The 16,765-nt window shown below is 39.7% G+C and overlaps 1 protein-coding gene across 2 annotated transcripts in view; it reads right to left on the bottom strand.

Moving 5' to 3' along the window:
* The window catches only part of stxbp5l (syntaxin binding protein 5L), a 160,573-nt gene that overhangs the window by 49,029 nt on the left and 94,779 nt on the right, over positions 1 to 16,765 (bottom strand). For both annotated transcript variants that reach the window (XM_028394267.1, XM_028394268.1), the window contains exons 7-13: positions 12,966 to 13,049; positions 8,558 to 8,681; positions 6,277 to 6,352; positions 5,349 to 5,503; positions 4,843 to 4,915; positions 3,478 to 3,625; positions 2,032 to 2,099 (exon numbers count right to left, since the gene is read on the bottom strand). In XM_028394267.1, the coding sequence (XP_028250068.1) occupies positions 2,032 to 2,099; positions 3,478 to 3,625; positions 4,843 to 4,915; positions 5,349 to 5,503; positions 6,277 to 6,352; positions 8,558 to 8,681; positions 12,966 to 13,049 (728 nt within the window). The remainder of the gene's footprint in view (positions 1 to 2,031; positions 2,100 to 3,477; positions 3,626 to 4,842; positions 4,916 to 5,348; positions 5,504 to 6,276; positions 6,353 to 8,557; positions 8,682 to 12,965; positions 13,050 to 16,765) is intronic.

Raw genomic sequence — 16,765 nt, 5'->3', positions numbered from 1 at the left:
GATCAGTTTGAAGTACAAAATGGCAAACTACCGCACAAGACTGAGAAACTGAGGTGGCTGCCCAGAACTGAGCATCAGTGCTGTAAAAGTAGAGAGAGGTGCCACTAGTCAAAGTCCTAATCGGGCGAAAAAGCCACAAAAAGGCGAGGTTAGTTACTGTCTTTATCATCCTGCAGGTGGAAAAAAAACAGAGAGCCTCAAAGAAAAAAGGCAAGCACTATTGGTGGAAGTTTAGAAGAACAATCAACAGCTAATTAAAAGTTAGATGGAAAGAACCTTTGCTTATAGAAGACATGAAGTCATTGCAGAGTTCAAAACATATGGCCAGCACTGTTTTCTGAGTATGAGGTAATGTGTGTTTCTTTTCTAAATGTATTCATACCTTTACTTGTGTTAGATTCAGTTAGTTTTTTTTTTTTTCGGTGCCCTTGATGTCAACCTTGATGTCCCAACTGGATCACTGCTCCAGCCAGCTGATGAGGGTGTTCAAAAAGAAAGGAGGGCCATCGACAATGTTTGTATATTTAATATGTACATATGAAAAATATGTCTTTAAAAACGTCTTAAAGAAAACTCTACAAGTCCAGCCTTGCTTCAAACTTTTAAATGAAAATGACCTGGATGACTGAGAATCTTCATCGACACAAAGTCTTACAGGTTTCATCCACTGTTTTTTTGCTCTGTTGCTGGCTTGCCATCATCTTGATTTTAAAGTTTGAATGATTTATTCAAAATCCTTGGTGTGTTCTCCACCAGATGGGAATGCATCCTGAAAGCATTGTGGATCTACTTCAATGAGAAGCCTGGCAGCCTTGTAATAGAGTACACAGTAAGTTGTAACATTCTTTTGTTTATAGCCCACAACAAACTTCATGAGTAACAAGAAAGAAAGTTTTGGGAATTTTTGTTTGTTAAAAAATGTTTGCAGTGTGATACTAATTGTAAATTCGAATTTAATCACACTAGGTTAATTCAGCCTTTAATTAGTAAATTCAACATAATGATGTTTAGTTAATTCAACTAATGTTTACCTTGTGACATTTAATTAACATGATTCAGTTCAATGCACTTAAAACATATGGTTGCAATGGCTTACATACTCTGAGTCACATTTGAACAACAACCAAGATTTGTGGGACCATAGTTGACATAACTATATTAAGTAAATGTAACTTTTTATTGCTCTTTATGTGACCGCCATATATTCCAGCGAGTGTCAAAAGTTGACGTCTTTTGGCAAAAGCTCCTACACTGAACTTTAAAGATCCGAAAGTTCAACCACATCACTGACAATTTCTAAGGAGTATGCCCCATTCCTCCAATAGAAAATGAAAGACAGCAGTGAGATGGCCCAAGATGTCAGCGAGGAAGCCCATGGAACATCCGGAGACTGACGTTCAAAAAATAGTCTGGGGATGAAGCTGAGCAACTCGCTAAAGACCGGAACTGATGGAGAGCCCTTGCTGCCCAATACACAACCTAGCATGGGATAAAGTTATCTTCAGCAAGAATCCAAAGGCCAATGGAAAAATTGCATTGTTTTTTTGTCAAGGAAGTAACTGCTGCCTTTCTATCAACCAGTTCCAACCAGTCTGGCCATTCTCCTCCGACCTCTGGCATCAACATAGAACTGCTGCTCACTGGATAGTACCTCTTTTTTTCCCAGACCCTTCCCTGTAAACACTCAATGGTTGTATAAATCTCACTAGATCAGCTTAACAGTTGTACCTAAAGTGTAAAATCATCATTCCTGTAGTTAAATACACACCTGAACCCAAAATTTTAAGCATATTGAGGACTTTGTTTACTCCACAGATGTCTTCATGTTGGCCCCAAAGGACTGGGGCTGCCACTGATATCGGTGTGTGTTACCAGGATCAGACCCCACCCAGTGTGTAAACCTTCACAACAGGTTAACATCTCTGTCAACCCCTTGCAAAGCAGTGTGGGCCAAGTTTGGCACACCATAGAGCCCTCTAAATACAAAGTGTAAATCTTAGTGGTGTCATGGTGGTGGCATGTTTGACTTACCCTGTGATGATGATCTCCGGATAGGTGTGGGAGCCTAATGTCCACGTTCCTCCACTGATTGGCCACTCCTGACACATACAGATTGCATATTATCTATATATCTATATATCTATATATATAGATATATATACACAAACTCATATCTTTTCGTCCCAGTACAGCCTGCTGCTCATTCATTATTCACACAGTATCATACTGTTTCATTTTCTGAAAAACACTAGCTGTCTGATTAAAATGACATATTAAAATGAGTTCATGATAATCCATAATTTCCTAAAAGTTCAGCAGCAATCATCACAGAAGGCTGAATTTACTGGCCGACATTCAACTTTACAGTGTGATGTTGGTGACCTTGAAAGATAAGAAGCAAATTATTTCTTATCAAAAATGTTAAAGCTACAGGCACATCATTACACGTGTCCCTTTGACCTGAAAGAGAATCTATTGTGCCTGAACAGAGAACGAATCATCAAACAATAAAATACTATGGTGTAGTAAAGAGCACAGCTGTCTTAAAATTAGGCAAACATTGCACAACATCTTACAGTGCCATTATTATTTTTTTTTTTTTTACAAAAATGAAGCCAAAATGAAAAGGTTATCTGTGAAAAATGTCATCCATCCCATGATTTAACAGCTTGCTAAAGCACCTTTAGCATTAATAAGTTGGTTTTCTGTAAGGCTTCATCAGTCTATTACATGCCTGGACTTTGACTAGACCATTCTGAGACCTTGATTCTTTTATTTTTCAGTCATTCTGATGTAGATCAGCTGCTGTGCTTTGGATCATTGTTCTGTTGAATGACCTAATTTCCACCAAGCTTTAACTGTCAAACAGATGTCTTCACATTTGTCTCTAGAACACTCTGGTATACAGAGGAGTTCATGGTCCACTGCAAGGTGCTTAAATTATCTGTCCTCCACCACATATACACTGTTTGTGGTAATTGCTGGAAATCAGTGGTGTCATGTACTTTTTAGACAGACAAGGCTTTCTCCTAGTAAACTTTTCAAACAAACCGTATTAGTCTTTCTCTAATTGTGCTGTAAAAAATTGAACATGCTAACTAAAACCTGTAGAGTCTAGCATACAGTTCTGATCTTGTGGTCACTTTGCTGGGACATCCACTCTTGGCTAGATCTGCAACTGTTACGAATGCTTTCTATTTGTGAATAATCTGATGGACGTCCAATATGCTAAGCATCTTCTCAGATAGATGGGCTGTTTCACCAACACCATTGCTCATGTCTTTCCACCTTGTTGCAGACCAGCAAACTGCCTAAACTTGTACTTTTATAAAGGCACTTACACCTACTGACAATCAATTCATTAAGGGCATTTGATGGTGAAATTCACACCCACACATGGCTTCTCCATTTTTGTTAAATAAATAACAACACAGTGTAATATGTCGTGCTTATCTGAGGTAAATTCAACCTCCTTACCTTTTGGCTGTAGCCGGTCTTCTTGTGTTTGGCTCCTATAGAGTAGAGGATGGGGATAATGTCTGGAGGACAGTCTGCGAAGTATGCCGTGCAGGTAACTGGAGATTCATGGATGTCCATGGGATAAGGGTTCTCGAAGACGGGGAAGCTGCAGGATAAAATCAATTACTTCTAAAAGTAAGGACTATAATTGGCTTTATTTAATGTGTGTCCATCAAATCTACACTATCAAGATTTAGGCTTCTCACTTATTTATAACAAACAATTAACAGACAATAAGCATCTAATCGATGAGCTGACAATGTCAAAGTCAATTTGAACAAGTACTTTAGGTGTCATCAGGCCACGTTTATATCTAACAGCTGCAATTAGGTAACCTAATTTACAAGGCAATCTAATTAATACCCAAGAGTGCTGCTACTCCAGTGTATTCCTTGTAGCCTCAGGTGTTAATCTGTCAAAGCTGCAAAACATCAGCACCTTCATCTTTGTAATTCCCAACAGTGAAAGCAAGTCATATCTGGTATGTTCAATCTAAGAGAAAAGTGGGGTGTCTTTATTGAAAGGATAACATCTGTGCCTGCATTTAAAGCGGATCTTATCTTACCACTCAGAAACCTTATAAATGGCACTAAATGTTCCAAATTAAGTGTTTGCTTTTAAAAAGCTTTTCACAGGGTGGATGATAGTAGTATTTTAAATTGATTGATCGACTTCTTTAGAGTAGATCTTAAACACAGGAGGTCTAAAATTAGAGGAGATGCGCCACTTATTCTTATTCTTCTCCAAATCTGAGTTTCTTAGAATTCATAGAAGTTACCCGGTTCCTTTGTAATCTCACTGACTAATTTTATGCAGTTAAATTTGGACAAAATTGAGGCCATTGTTTTTGGTCCTTAAACACCTCAGGAAAAGCCTTGTCCTTCTTACCAACAAGGCCAGGCTCTGTCATACCGCCAGACCTAATAGCACTATGTATTCACATTACAAACATTCCCAGAGTTCAGGTGTATTTGGTTCCCATAATCTCCAAAAGTAGAATGGGAGGCAAAGCCTAACTGTCAGACACCTCCCATGAGGAACCAGCTCCTAGTTGGGATCAGCAGGCCGACACTTTATGGCCTTAAACATTTCTGTTTAATAAAACCTGTAGTTAGCCTGGGCCATAGACCATGATTTTTGTCATGTTATAGGAATGGCTACAGCAGGCTTTAATACTGGTGCCATTCTCTTAGCTATGCAATTGCCTTCTTTCTTATCATTTTATTACTCATAATGCTAGAAATCCTTATGAACATGGCCCCCGGTGTATGAATGGATGGTTTTGTATGCCTCCTATGTCAGAAGTAGACAAAAGTGACATACTTGCTCTGTGTGAGATCCACCACGATTAAGTCCTTCTCCAAAAGCACCACCACAGCATACGGCTCCTGGACCTCTGTAACATGGAGGGATTCATACTTAGTGCACACTAATGCACATACAGCAGATAGGAGTCACCTGGGCTTTTATCAGAAACCTGTTACAGTCATTTATTGCAATTTCACAACATTTTCTGGATTGTGTTATGAATGTGTTTAATAATTCCCCTATGCTTTAATTAGCACATGGATCTTCAGCAAATATGACAAACACATTGGTAATTGTGTATTATGATTGCTTTCTTTTAAAAAAAATGCATTAACTGATTATTTTTCTGGGATGTTTGGTAGCAATAGAAAACAATTTGTGATTAAAGACATAACAACAACCTCTACGTTCTGTTTCTTTTCTGTATTTATTATTTTGTCTGTCTCTTTAGCTGCTGGATGCATGGTCCTGAACAGGTAGTTTTTTCTTTATGTTTTGCTGTTGACTCTGACTGTACTCACCGTTGTTGTACGGAGTCTCACAGAGCACCATGAACTCTACAATAGGATAGTCCATCTCCAGTACAGTGATGGCCTTCCCATGCATGATGGTTAACGTTGGCCGTCGGCCTGCCTTGTCGTATGAAAGACCGCCAGAGAAGATGACAAAAGGCTCGCTAAGGTGTAAGGAAAAAAGACATTAAGAAGTTCTGTGCATAAGCAACTGCAACATATGTATACAAACATTAAACATGTATGAAATACATAGTAACTAAAGATAGAAAAATTGTGTAAATCATATTAGAAATTCAAACAATCATATATTTTGGCATAAGTATCTAGGCCATATAAATGTGTGTAAATTATGTGTAATATCAATGATAAAAATCTCAGTTTGCTGGTGTCACTAAAAATAAAATGAAAAATAATAACTTCTAATTAACCATAGGCCTAAAATAATAATAAAAAAAAAACATAGAAAATGCATATCAGGGCCGGCCCAAGCCTTTATGGGACCCTATGCAAAATTTCATACCACCACCTCAGCATCAGATGCTTCATCATCCTATAAGCTGCACTGTTTGTAATACACACTACTGAATGTGTAATGTCATCTCGTTTGTATTAATCAATGTTATTTTTTAAAATATAATATATATATATTTTATCATGGACTTTGGTGCTCTTGGGTGCCCTAAGCAACCGCATATTTCGCATATGTCTTGGGCCGGCCCTGGTGCATATACATAAAAAATGTACTATTGGTTTTACATATTCTAATAACCGTAAACATAGGTGTTATAACAACATATAAATACTCATCATACTGCAATGTTATTCTCAGTATATGTCATAATATCAGATTTAAAAAAGGGTGGCAAAAAAATAAAAACAACAATAATGAAAATTACATTCTTTGATTCTTCTGAAAAAAAAATAAATTACACACCTGTTTCTTGAGGTCTTGTACTCCACTTTGAGTATGGGTTTACATGATTCCTTTCTTCCATCCTTCTGTATCTTTCCTAAAGTAAAAGAAACATTTACAGCAATTAGCAATATTATAATGCTGATGATTATTCATTAATTCTCTTGATTCTACCAGGAGCAATGCACATTTGAACTCCATTCAAATGCGCATTATCTGTCCGACCAGTGGACTACTCCACGCTTTTTGTTCTACAGCTGTAATGAATGTAGGCCTTGTGTTTTGTCTCATTACGATCTTGACACAGTTCCAGCTTCACCTGGAAAATGAAGTGTGCCCCCCTCCCCCATGTCCCACTTGAGCACTGTGATGTGTTTCCAGTCCTTCTTTCCATCCATTATCAGAGTTAATGCATTAAAGAGAGTTATTTTACTGCGTCTTCTCATAATAAAATGATTAATACAAAGACAGAGTCTCTCAGCTGAAAGGTGTTTTTTTCTCATGGGTATAGTACTCTGAACAAAAGCCTAGCTGTCTGAACAAAAGGGAAAATATATGAAAGCAACAGAATTTCAAAAACTGAAACATTTTCACTGCTCCTGCTTTTAGAAAACAGACAAAAACCCAAATGTAACTACTTTTAAATTTAGCCACTCAAGCATTGTTTAAAAAGTGTGCTCTGGTATTCATCTACTTTGATTAATACAGTGTTTCATTTGCTATTATTACTGCTGGTTCAATATTTTAAAGCACTACTGTACTACTCTATAAGCAGCTTGTCTGTAAGATGATCTATGTTTAAGATTTTGTCCAAACAGAGATCCTATAGGCAGCCAGGCTAGGGCTGGGCACACAGGATTTTTACATAGTGAATTATAAAATGATATTTACTGCTTTTCTAAAACTTATTAAGGCCATATTGTGCCAACATTTAGTGTCTTACTGAGTCCATATATCATGGTTTTGATATTTAAAGAAGTACGTGTGGCAGAGTACAGCACAAAGGGAATACTATGCCACTGCCAGCATGTTTAATGGTGTCAGGGATGGAACTTCAACTTAGCAAAGGTACAAACGACAGGGGTTTTAAAGGCAAGGCAGCATGGATGTCTCTCTCTCTCTGTCTCAGACACACCTATGCAATCTATAGCACGGTCTCACAGACAATTCTCTGCCCATCATCCTCATGGAAGCCTCAGGGACTGAGAAATGAAGCCCGTGCGGAAGTGTCAAAAACTGTATTCACCCCTGTGGCAAGTCAGTCCTCAAAGACCTCAGAGACATTTGTATTACATTTATTTATAGTCAGAGAAGCAATTCATAATCAGTCTTAGATATCATGTTGACAAGAAGAAGGAGGACAGACGGAGGTATAAAAGACAACACACAAAAGACAACAGTAACAGCTAGAGGCATTATGTTTGTATTTGTTGAATAGAATGAGGGTGACGTGCTGCCGCCAAGCAGTAAACAAGGTTCCTGGTTCATTTTATATTAGATGCTTAGATTTCTGTATGGATTTTTTACAACACAGGATGAAAACTGAACTCACACAGAAAATGACTTGTGACAGCAAGCAGAGCAGACGCAACTCACGGGGCGTGCAAAAAGACTGACTGATTCATTTTATTTGTTTACAATGAGAGCAAAGTGAGAGGTGTACTCTCAGAAGATGAGAGTTTACTCTTCTTCTGTTTCATTCCCCTTAGTTTTAAATCTCTCTGTTCTCTTCCTGTCACTACCACCCCCCTCCCAAAAAACAAAAAAAACAAAAACAAAAAAGAAATATCTGACAAATATCTGGCACAAACAAATGCTTGCATTTAAGCGTGGCTTCAGGCCATATTCCGTCCCCCGCGTCCCTTCCCTGCTTCCTTCCTGTTTTGTGATTTTGCCTTAGATCACAGCTCACAGCGAGGGAGTAGAAATCTGACAAGGTTAGGAAACCCTGCCAGTACACAAATCACACCAGAGCGGGAGAGAAACTGCAGGGGGACCAGTCAAAGGAAGAGTTTGTAAATTTATACATAATGTCATGTGGAAGCAGTGAGGGAGACTCCAGTCCACTTTCCAGTGCAGCTGATTTTTCAGGTTAAGACATTATATTTAATCAAACATGTCTCATAAAACCCACTGCTAAGTAAATTTAAAGAACTTATCGTTAATCTATTCTACAATAAATCCAGCCAGCCAGCATTTCTATCTAAGCCTGTTGACCCAGTACTGGCTTGGGACCAACATAAGTATGTGTGTGTGTGTGTGTGTGTGTGTGTATGTGTGTGTGATTGTGTGTGTGTCTCACCATGAGGGAAGGTGACCTGGAATGGCTTGGTGGTGTTTCTGAGGTTCCATAGTGTCAGGCTGCCATCTGAGTGACTGCACATGAACTGCTTTCCTTCATGATGCCAGCTGACTGAATGGATGGCCTGTAACAATGAGACAGTGGCAGCAATTTATATTCTTCATCATTGGTAGTGTATTTTTATTGTAGAGCTGCTCCTACAGTAGACAAAGAGAACAACAACAACAACAGCAGCAGCAACAACAGCGACTAAACGTTGTCCCTCTCATGAACTGCTTGTTTCAGGTTCTTCTACAATCTTTCAGTTGAATTAAGGTCAGGACTTCATCTAATTTGTTCTTCTTTTGTAAAACCACTTTGTTTTGTTAATTGCATGACCCACTTTCTCTTTGGTTTCAGCTTATACAGGTGTCTTGACAATTTCCACGTAATTAAGTGGTATCACTCTGAATCCATCATTGTGTCAGAGATGGCAAGCTGTCCACCATACTACCACCACCGTGCTTCCACGATAAACGTCTTTTACTTTGCAGCTTTGCTGTCCATTGCATAGTTTTCAGTTTCCTCCTGATAGTGATTCATAATGTTAAACATTAGTTAATGTAAGAAAGGCCTATAGCTGCTGTTGTTACCTCACAGAAGCTCCTGCAAAACACTATTTACAACCAATCATGTCAGAGGTCGTGACCCAAGAGAATGTCATGATGGCATTGTGTAGTCTGCATTCTAGTGTCAGAGGATATTTGGCCTTACATGGTCATGAATTACTTTTTCTCATTTGCATCTTTTGTGTAAAGAAGCTTGGAATGTTTCTGTTTTTTTTTTTCTTTCAGTGGAGACTTCTGTGTTAAAGTGTGTTTAAATTGTTTTTACTAGTTTCTCCACTACTGTCTCTTCACAGGAGGGGCAACAGGTGGAGAGGATCGGTGCTGTGAAATGCTAATATGATAAAGGGGCACACTGAGATTAACCTCTTAAGGTGTGATCTGTCAAGACATTAATAGCAGATGCTTTAAGTCTTTTTAAGTTGTGGGTTCTGTCTACAACATATCAATTGGATTGAGATCTGAGGACTTTGGAGGGCAAGTCAACACCTTGAACCTCCCATAAGTGATGCACATGTGATTCATCAGACCAGGCCACCTTCCTCCATTACTCCACAGCCTAGTTCTGATGTCCATTTTAGCTGCTTTGAGCTGTAGAAACAGTCAGCATGGACCCCCTGACTATTGTGCAGCTATATATTCACATAAACAACTGATGTACTGTGTGTCCTTACACCTTTCTATCAGAACCAGCATGGACTTTATCAGCAATTTAAGCTTGTTTGTTGGATGGGACGGCACCACCACTTTTCTCCCCATGTCCACATCCCTTTTTTTTACCCTTGGCCAGTTGCTGACCACTGCAGACTAAGAGCACCCTACAAGAGCTGCCGTTATGTAGATGCCTGGATTCAGTGGTGTAGCCGTTGTTAATTAGCACCTGTTAAAGTTGCTCAAATCCTTCTGCTGCCCATTTTTTTTTCTGGTTCAAAAGATGAAGACAAAATGTCCACTTTCTGCCAGATGACAGGTGCCTCTGACAGGTCACCATGGTAACCAGATAATCAGTGTTATTCACTTCACCTGTTGGTGCTCATAATGTTATGGCCGATCAGTGTGTAATGGTTTTGAGTGGTTTACCCTGTTGTTTTTGTTTTTTTTCCTCTTGCTCGTTTTCTTTTTCTTTCTTTATGTGTGTGTGTGTGTGTGTGTGTGGCTCTGTATGGGCCTGGTTTCTAGGCAGTGATCTCCTTGATAGCTCCTCCCTGCTCCAGTCTTCATTGACTGATTGAGCACACACCTGCTCACAATCAGCCAGCCTCTGTGTATAAGAGGATCAGCCTTCCAGCGCCTTCTCGCCAGTTCATTCCATCATCCACTGTGATGATTACCTCTGAGCCTAAACTAACCTTTGTGATTGCTTTGTGCCTTCTTTCATTGGATTTTTGACTAACTGAGTTTTTTTTCTTCGCCTGCCATTCCCTCCTGGCTTTCCTCGTGGCTTCATTCCTTCTGGCTTCTGTCCTTTTTGCAAATTTGTTTAATGTTTTGCATTTGGGTCCAGTCCAAATATATAATTGTGAATCTGCTAAATGTCTGAAATAAATCAATTTACAAAGAAATCTCACTTCTATATTTATTTATTGTCCTGTAAGGAGAGCACCACTCGAAACATGTATTTGTGTGTTGTTGCACACATTGTCAGTAGTCCACCTCACACACACCAAGACACAAAGAGCAGTCTGATCTTTGCGCTCCATTGCTCCCTGGTGCTGCTGCAGTCTTCACCTGTTTTGTCTGACAGTGCCGTGCAGGCTGTCAGAGACACTGCCTGGACTGGACTGTCCTGGGTTCCCCAATTACTGCTTCTTCAAAGAGCAGTAATTGGTCGGCAGGCAGTGAAATACAGCATTTGATGACAAAGACGCCTTGTTAAAAAAAAAGGAAAAGTCGATGTTGCTCAAAGATGAAAATTGCACTTCAAAATGCTGGCAGAGAAAAAGGCTAAATTCTGCTATTTAATGGGATCAGGAGAAAATGGTGAAAAGATCAGACAGGAGGCTGTTGTGTTCTTGTAAAGAAAAGTTTTGTTCTCCTGAAGACTGGATATCGATTGAACTGAATGCATAGTAGAAGAGGTAACCTTTGTATTTTATCTATTTACAAGCCTTCAAGGAATCTAAAAAGACATTTAATATTTGTTTACACAATTATATAAATCAGGTGATTCCACAACAGTATTCCACAAAGTAACATTGTTCTTCTTTAATCATTGTTTTGTGGTGTTTTTGTCTTGCTGCATGACCAACTCTGTCTGGAGCTCACAGACAGATGTCTGACATTGCCTTATGGAATTCACTTTCATTGTTCCATCAAAGGTGACCATATGATCCAGGATGAAATGCAGTAAAACTATGGTACTACCACCACTATGTTTAACAGATAGAATAGGCTTAAATACTGCAATGCATTGTCATTAATTCTAAGCCAAATAATTCTATTCAGGTCATTCTATTCAGGTCTCCATCCATCCATCCATCCATCCATTATCTGAACCCACTTTGTCCTGCAGTGCAGGGTCACTGGGGGCTGGAGCCTATCCCAGCTAACTAGGGGTGAGAGGTGGGGTATGCCCTGTATGCAGTCTATATTACCTGTAAAATTATAACCATTTATTCAGTGAAACAACAGAGATTGTTTGACTGCACTGATGGATGTACAGCTCTAATGAGGCTGTGCAGGTTAATTAGCCTGCTTGATGTGTGATTTGAACCTTGCAAAGTGCACTCTTGCTTTTGTATTAACAATGAAATGAGACTTTTTGCATTTCCGGCAGTCATTCATTTTCTAACCTTTCCAGTGTGTTGTCTTTGTGGCGGCTGTTCTATCAATCGCTTGCTCATGTATGTGTGCTCGCATGCACGCACTCATACACGTGTGTTGTTTCTGTACCCCCTATACGCCTCCCCCCTCCTGCTCAGTGCGAACACACAGACAGAACTGTATGTAGCTAGAACAGAAAAAAGGAAGAAACTGGTAGGAGCCGGTTTCGATGGTTCACTTCAAAGAGCCGGTTCTAAGAGCCATTTCGATCGCGACCAACACATCATAATTGTCCACATGAACTTCTGCTGCAGACAGGCAGTGTCCTTTTTGTACAGCAGGGTCCTCTGCCATGCACACCACGGTTGTTCACTTTTCTCCTGATGGCGGATTCATCAACATTAATCCATTTGTACACAATCTGTGTTGAGTCCAATATCTTGTTGTGTAACTTCTTCCAGCCTGATGAGCTGCAACAACTGTTTGAATGAGGTCCTTAGAAATTATACACTTCCACAAACACGTTGTGAAGACCAGATCTTTGATAGATCACTGATAATTCACTGATGTCTTCCATTGATTGAAAAAACCTGGATTCTAATTTGGCCTTCAATAAACTAAACCTTCAGGTTTACTTTTGCCACTTAAACATGGCTGATGTTTTAGGTCACATTTATGCAGAAATATAGAAAATTTCTAAAGGGTTCACAAACTTTCGAACAGCCCAGTTTTTCCCCACGATGACCGCATAAATTTTCTCACACATACACCCCCCACTGTGACTTATTTTTGACTTGTGTTTCTTGCAATTTCCTCTACACGACTCTCAATTTTCTCATATTTTGTATGTGTCCTGCTTCCTGCTGCTCTAACAAGGCATCCCCACAGAGACGGAACCTGATATTTTATAAATTATATATTAAATGAGGTATTGAAGATGCCATAGCCACATGACAACATTATAAAAAAGAGATTTTTTTTAGAAAGTGTTATATATATTGTAGTATATTGCTTTTTCACATTGCAGGATTGGAGCTCACCTCATCATAGTAGATTCTGAAGTCGGCCTTCTTGGCCCTGAGGTCCCACTGTACGATCGTCCCACTCTCAAACCCTATAAGCAGCTGCAGGGAAGAGGGAATGTAGAAGTGATGACAGATGTTGAAGCACAGCACACACCAACAATTCCAGTACAATTCACTGAGCTGCACAGAAATTTTGTAAAATCTATGTTCAGCTCATCAACACACTTAAAACCGCTGTGTATAAAATGGAACCATGACTGATCAGTTATAAAATATCCCTCTTTAGAGATTTTTAACGTCATTCAAGGTTTCTAGGTGGTGATTTGCAAAGATTTCAACAGTAAGTTGTTCATTGTTATATCCATCTATCTATCATCTGAACCCACTTTGTCCTGCAGTGCAGGGTCACAGGGGGCTGGAGCCTCTCCCAGCTAGCTATGGGTGAGAGGCGGGGTACACCCTGGACAGGTCACCAGTCCATCACAAGGCTCATTGTTATTTGTTTTTGATAAATAGCATCCATAATATGTACAATATATTTATGTGCCTATATCACTAAATAGTCAGCTAATCTAACTAACCTACCAGCTCCAACGTGTATTCAAAACTCAAAACATGTATAACAAAAGGCATTTCTAGGCAACCAGGTGTATAATGGATGTAGAGTTTATTAGTACCCAATGATTTCCGATGACTCTTTAGCATTTCTAAGTTTAAATGCTCATTTTTTGCATTATATTCACCACCTATTGGGCCCACCTTTCTCTAACATTTGACATGCACGATGACGATCAGACCACAAAAAGGCACAAAGGAGATTTGAAGAAGAAAACCTCAGTATGAAACTGATATAAAACATTTCTTATAAGCATCACTCAAGGATTATTTTTTGTTGCTGTCTGTTCTAAAGCAATGAATAAGAATAGTTTTAAAATTTCTTATTAGCTGCCTCAAACAGCATCAGCTGTTTACAGCTACATAATGTGAATATACACACAGATTTTCTTGCTTTTTATGCACAAGCATATGCAAAGCGAAAATCTTATGTACACACAAAAATCTCTTGCACATGCGTTCTTGCTCACATTAGTCACAGATTTATATATAATACAAAAACAGACACCAGAAACACACAGCACACTCATGCACTGATAAAACAAAACAACCTCTGAAACACACCCACATGCTACAACCCTGTTACACACACAGAAAATAAGAGACACAATCTGATGGCAGATCAGAGGGGAGAGAGATCAGGAGTGCTGTTGGAGCAGCGCAGCCTTTAAGACTGAGCAGAGGAAACAGCTCTCCTGCTGAGAGACATCTCAAATCTGAAGATGGGAAGTAAAGGGCAAGTGGAAAGAGAAAATCGGCCTCTCATAAATTCTGCAACCATCAAGCCTTTCACCAGTAAGACCGAGACCTGAATGATGAATGAAGATGTGTCAAAGAACACGTACAGTATGGGCTCAAATGTATGCTGTCGGCTCACTGATGATTTCTTCATATGATAAAACAGACTGCTTTGTGGGTACTTTAAAACATGAGAATATTGCAGAGATTTTACTCTTTGAAAAGTCATTACGAGAAAAACATCAGCATCAAAACCAAGAACGCTGAGTGCAATTTTCATTGTGCACTTAAACTAGGGTTTTGTAAAATGTGGGCAGCAGAGAGCTCTCCATAAACATCATCGATCATTTTTCTCTTAGTCCAGTCAGTGTCATTTCTATCAGAAGCTTTACTCTTCATAGTTAGACTTCGTAGTCTAACATTAAAAGACGGAGGTTACAAATACTTCCCTACATACTCATAATACTCATTTTAATCTGTTGATTGGTGTGTTCATTTGCACAAACAAGAACTGATGTCTTTGCAGTGAATGGAGTTTGGCATTTTTAAAACCTGTATATCATGATCCCTTATTTGGTTGGTTTTGTTTTACTTTTAATCATTGGTTTTCCATTGTGTTGTTTGGAATATTTGTATTTTCTTGGTTTATTTTAACCTGTCTTGGTTGTTTCCTGTTTTATTTTTAGACCCTGTTTACACACCGGGTATTTTATAAAACGAAGACTTTTCCTTTCATTTGTATCTTTCATTTACACATAAACAGAGTTTTTGCCTCTGAAAACGAATCTTTCTAAAAACTTTGGCAAAAGTGGAGACTTTGGAAAACGCCGTATTCGCACTTCCATGTGAACTGACAAAAACGAAGAAAAACAGAGTTTGCGGCAGTCTGCGTGTCAGTTTGTGCAACCTTTTTGTGTAGTATGGCTGCCAGAGAAGCTGTAGTCTAGTAAGGGAAGCATTCATTTTTCAAAATACCCAGCTATATGTAAACGGGTTCTTAAAGTTGTTTCACTTTCTCTTGTGTCTCCTTGTTGACGATAGACGATAGAGGTTACATAAATGATTGAATTTTAGACCAGACTCAGAAATGTATCAGTGTGATTACTTTGACAAGCGGTTGCCGACTCAAATCACAAATCCTTTCTTGCTTGCTCGACAGTCCACCCACCTCAATACTACTTTGGTTTTCTGGTATCAGCCCCAGAGGATGCCACTTGGTTTGGATTAATCAGGAGTTTAGGCAGACTCAGACACTGCCATGATAGCAGTGGCCAATTGTTTCCACAAGGACTTGAAACAGCTCTTCAGAAACCTCTGGGTAATGTTGGTGATTGTTTGTACATCAGTTTTTTTGATACATGCAAGCAATTGCAATAATGAGCAGCTTCCGGCGCGGCCTCGAGGTAGCAGCCAGCCAGAGAAGCTCCGCACACCGCGGGTGTATTAAGTTGTTTTTCGTAATTTATTTCTACTCTAAACACTCTACTTCGTACTAAATCGAAGTATAAGCGGTCAGGCACTGAAATAATGCGTCTTTTTCGGACTTTCTTTGTGGTCTTCATCGCTTTTGGAGCACTTCTATCATGCCGCGTCTCGGCCGTGACGGAAACACGCCAGGGCTCCATTGTTTACACCAGGGATCAGCTGATGAATCTCCAGCACAGCGGGCTGTATGGCCAGCGACACGAAATCCCCAAAGAGCTGAGGAGGAAACAACGCAGAAGCAGAGGGGGCAAAAGAAGACAACTGAGGAAAAGAAGATACAAGCCAAATCTTCCTTCTATCATCATGGATAATGTTAGATCACTGGGTAATAAGATGGAAGAGTTAACATCTCTCACAAAGAGCGAGTGTGTGTTTCATCAGGCGTCTGTAATGTGCTTTACAGAGACGTGGCTGCACGCAAACATACCGGACTCTACCGTGAGTTTAGCCGGCTTTCATTTGGTACGGGTGGACAGGAACTGCACCGAGAGCAGCAGGAAGAAAGGAGGGGGATTTGCGCTCTACGTGAACAACCGGTGGTGCAGCCCTGGACACGTTACGGTAAAGGAGCGTGTGTGCAGCCCGGACATTGAACTGCTAGCGGTAAGTCTACGTCCATATTATTTGCCCAGAGAGTTCTCTCACGCCATTGTACTCGTTGTTTACATTGCTCCCTCGGCTGAGGCGTCGCGGGCTACTGACGTCATCAGCTCTGTGACCGCGAGGCTTCAGACCCAGCACCCTAATGCCTTCATAGCGATTTCTGGCGATTTTAACCATGTTAATCTGAAATCAACTCTGCCCACTTTGAAGCAGTTTGTGGACTGTAAAACAAGAGAAAATAAAACTCTATATTTACTGTATGCTAATGTTAAAGAGGCATACAGCTCCATAGCTCTCCCTCCCTTGGGCAGATCAGACCATAGCCTAGTCCACCTCAAACCCCAGTATATACCAGCAGTACAGCGGCAGCCGGT

Source organism: Parambassis ranga, chromosome 21 (genome assembly GCF_900634625.1).
Source record: "Parambassis ranga chromosome 21, fParRan2.1, whole genome shotgun sequence".
Taxonomy (NCBI): Eukaryota; Metazoa; Chordata; class Actinopteri; family Ambassidae; genus Parambassis; species Parambassis ranga.
This window is presented reverse-complemented; position numbering and strand designations above follow the sequence as displayed.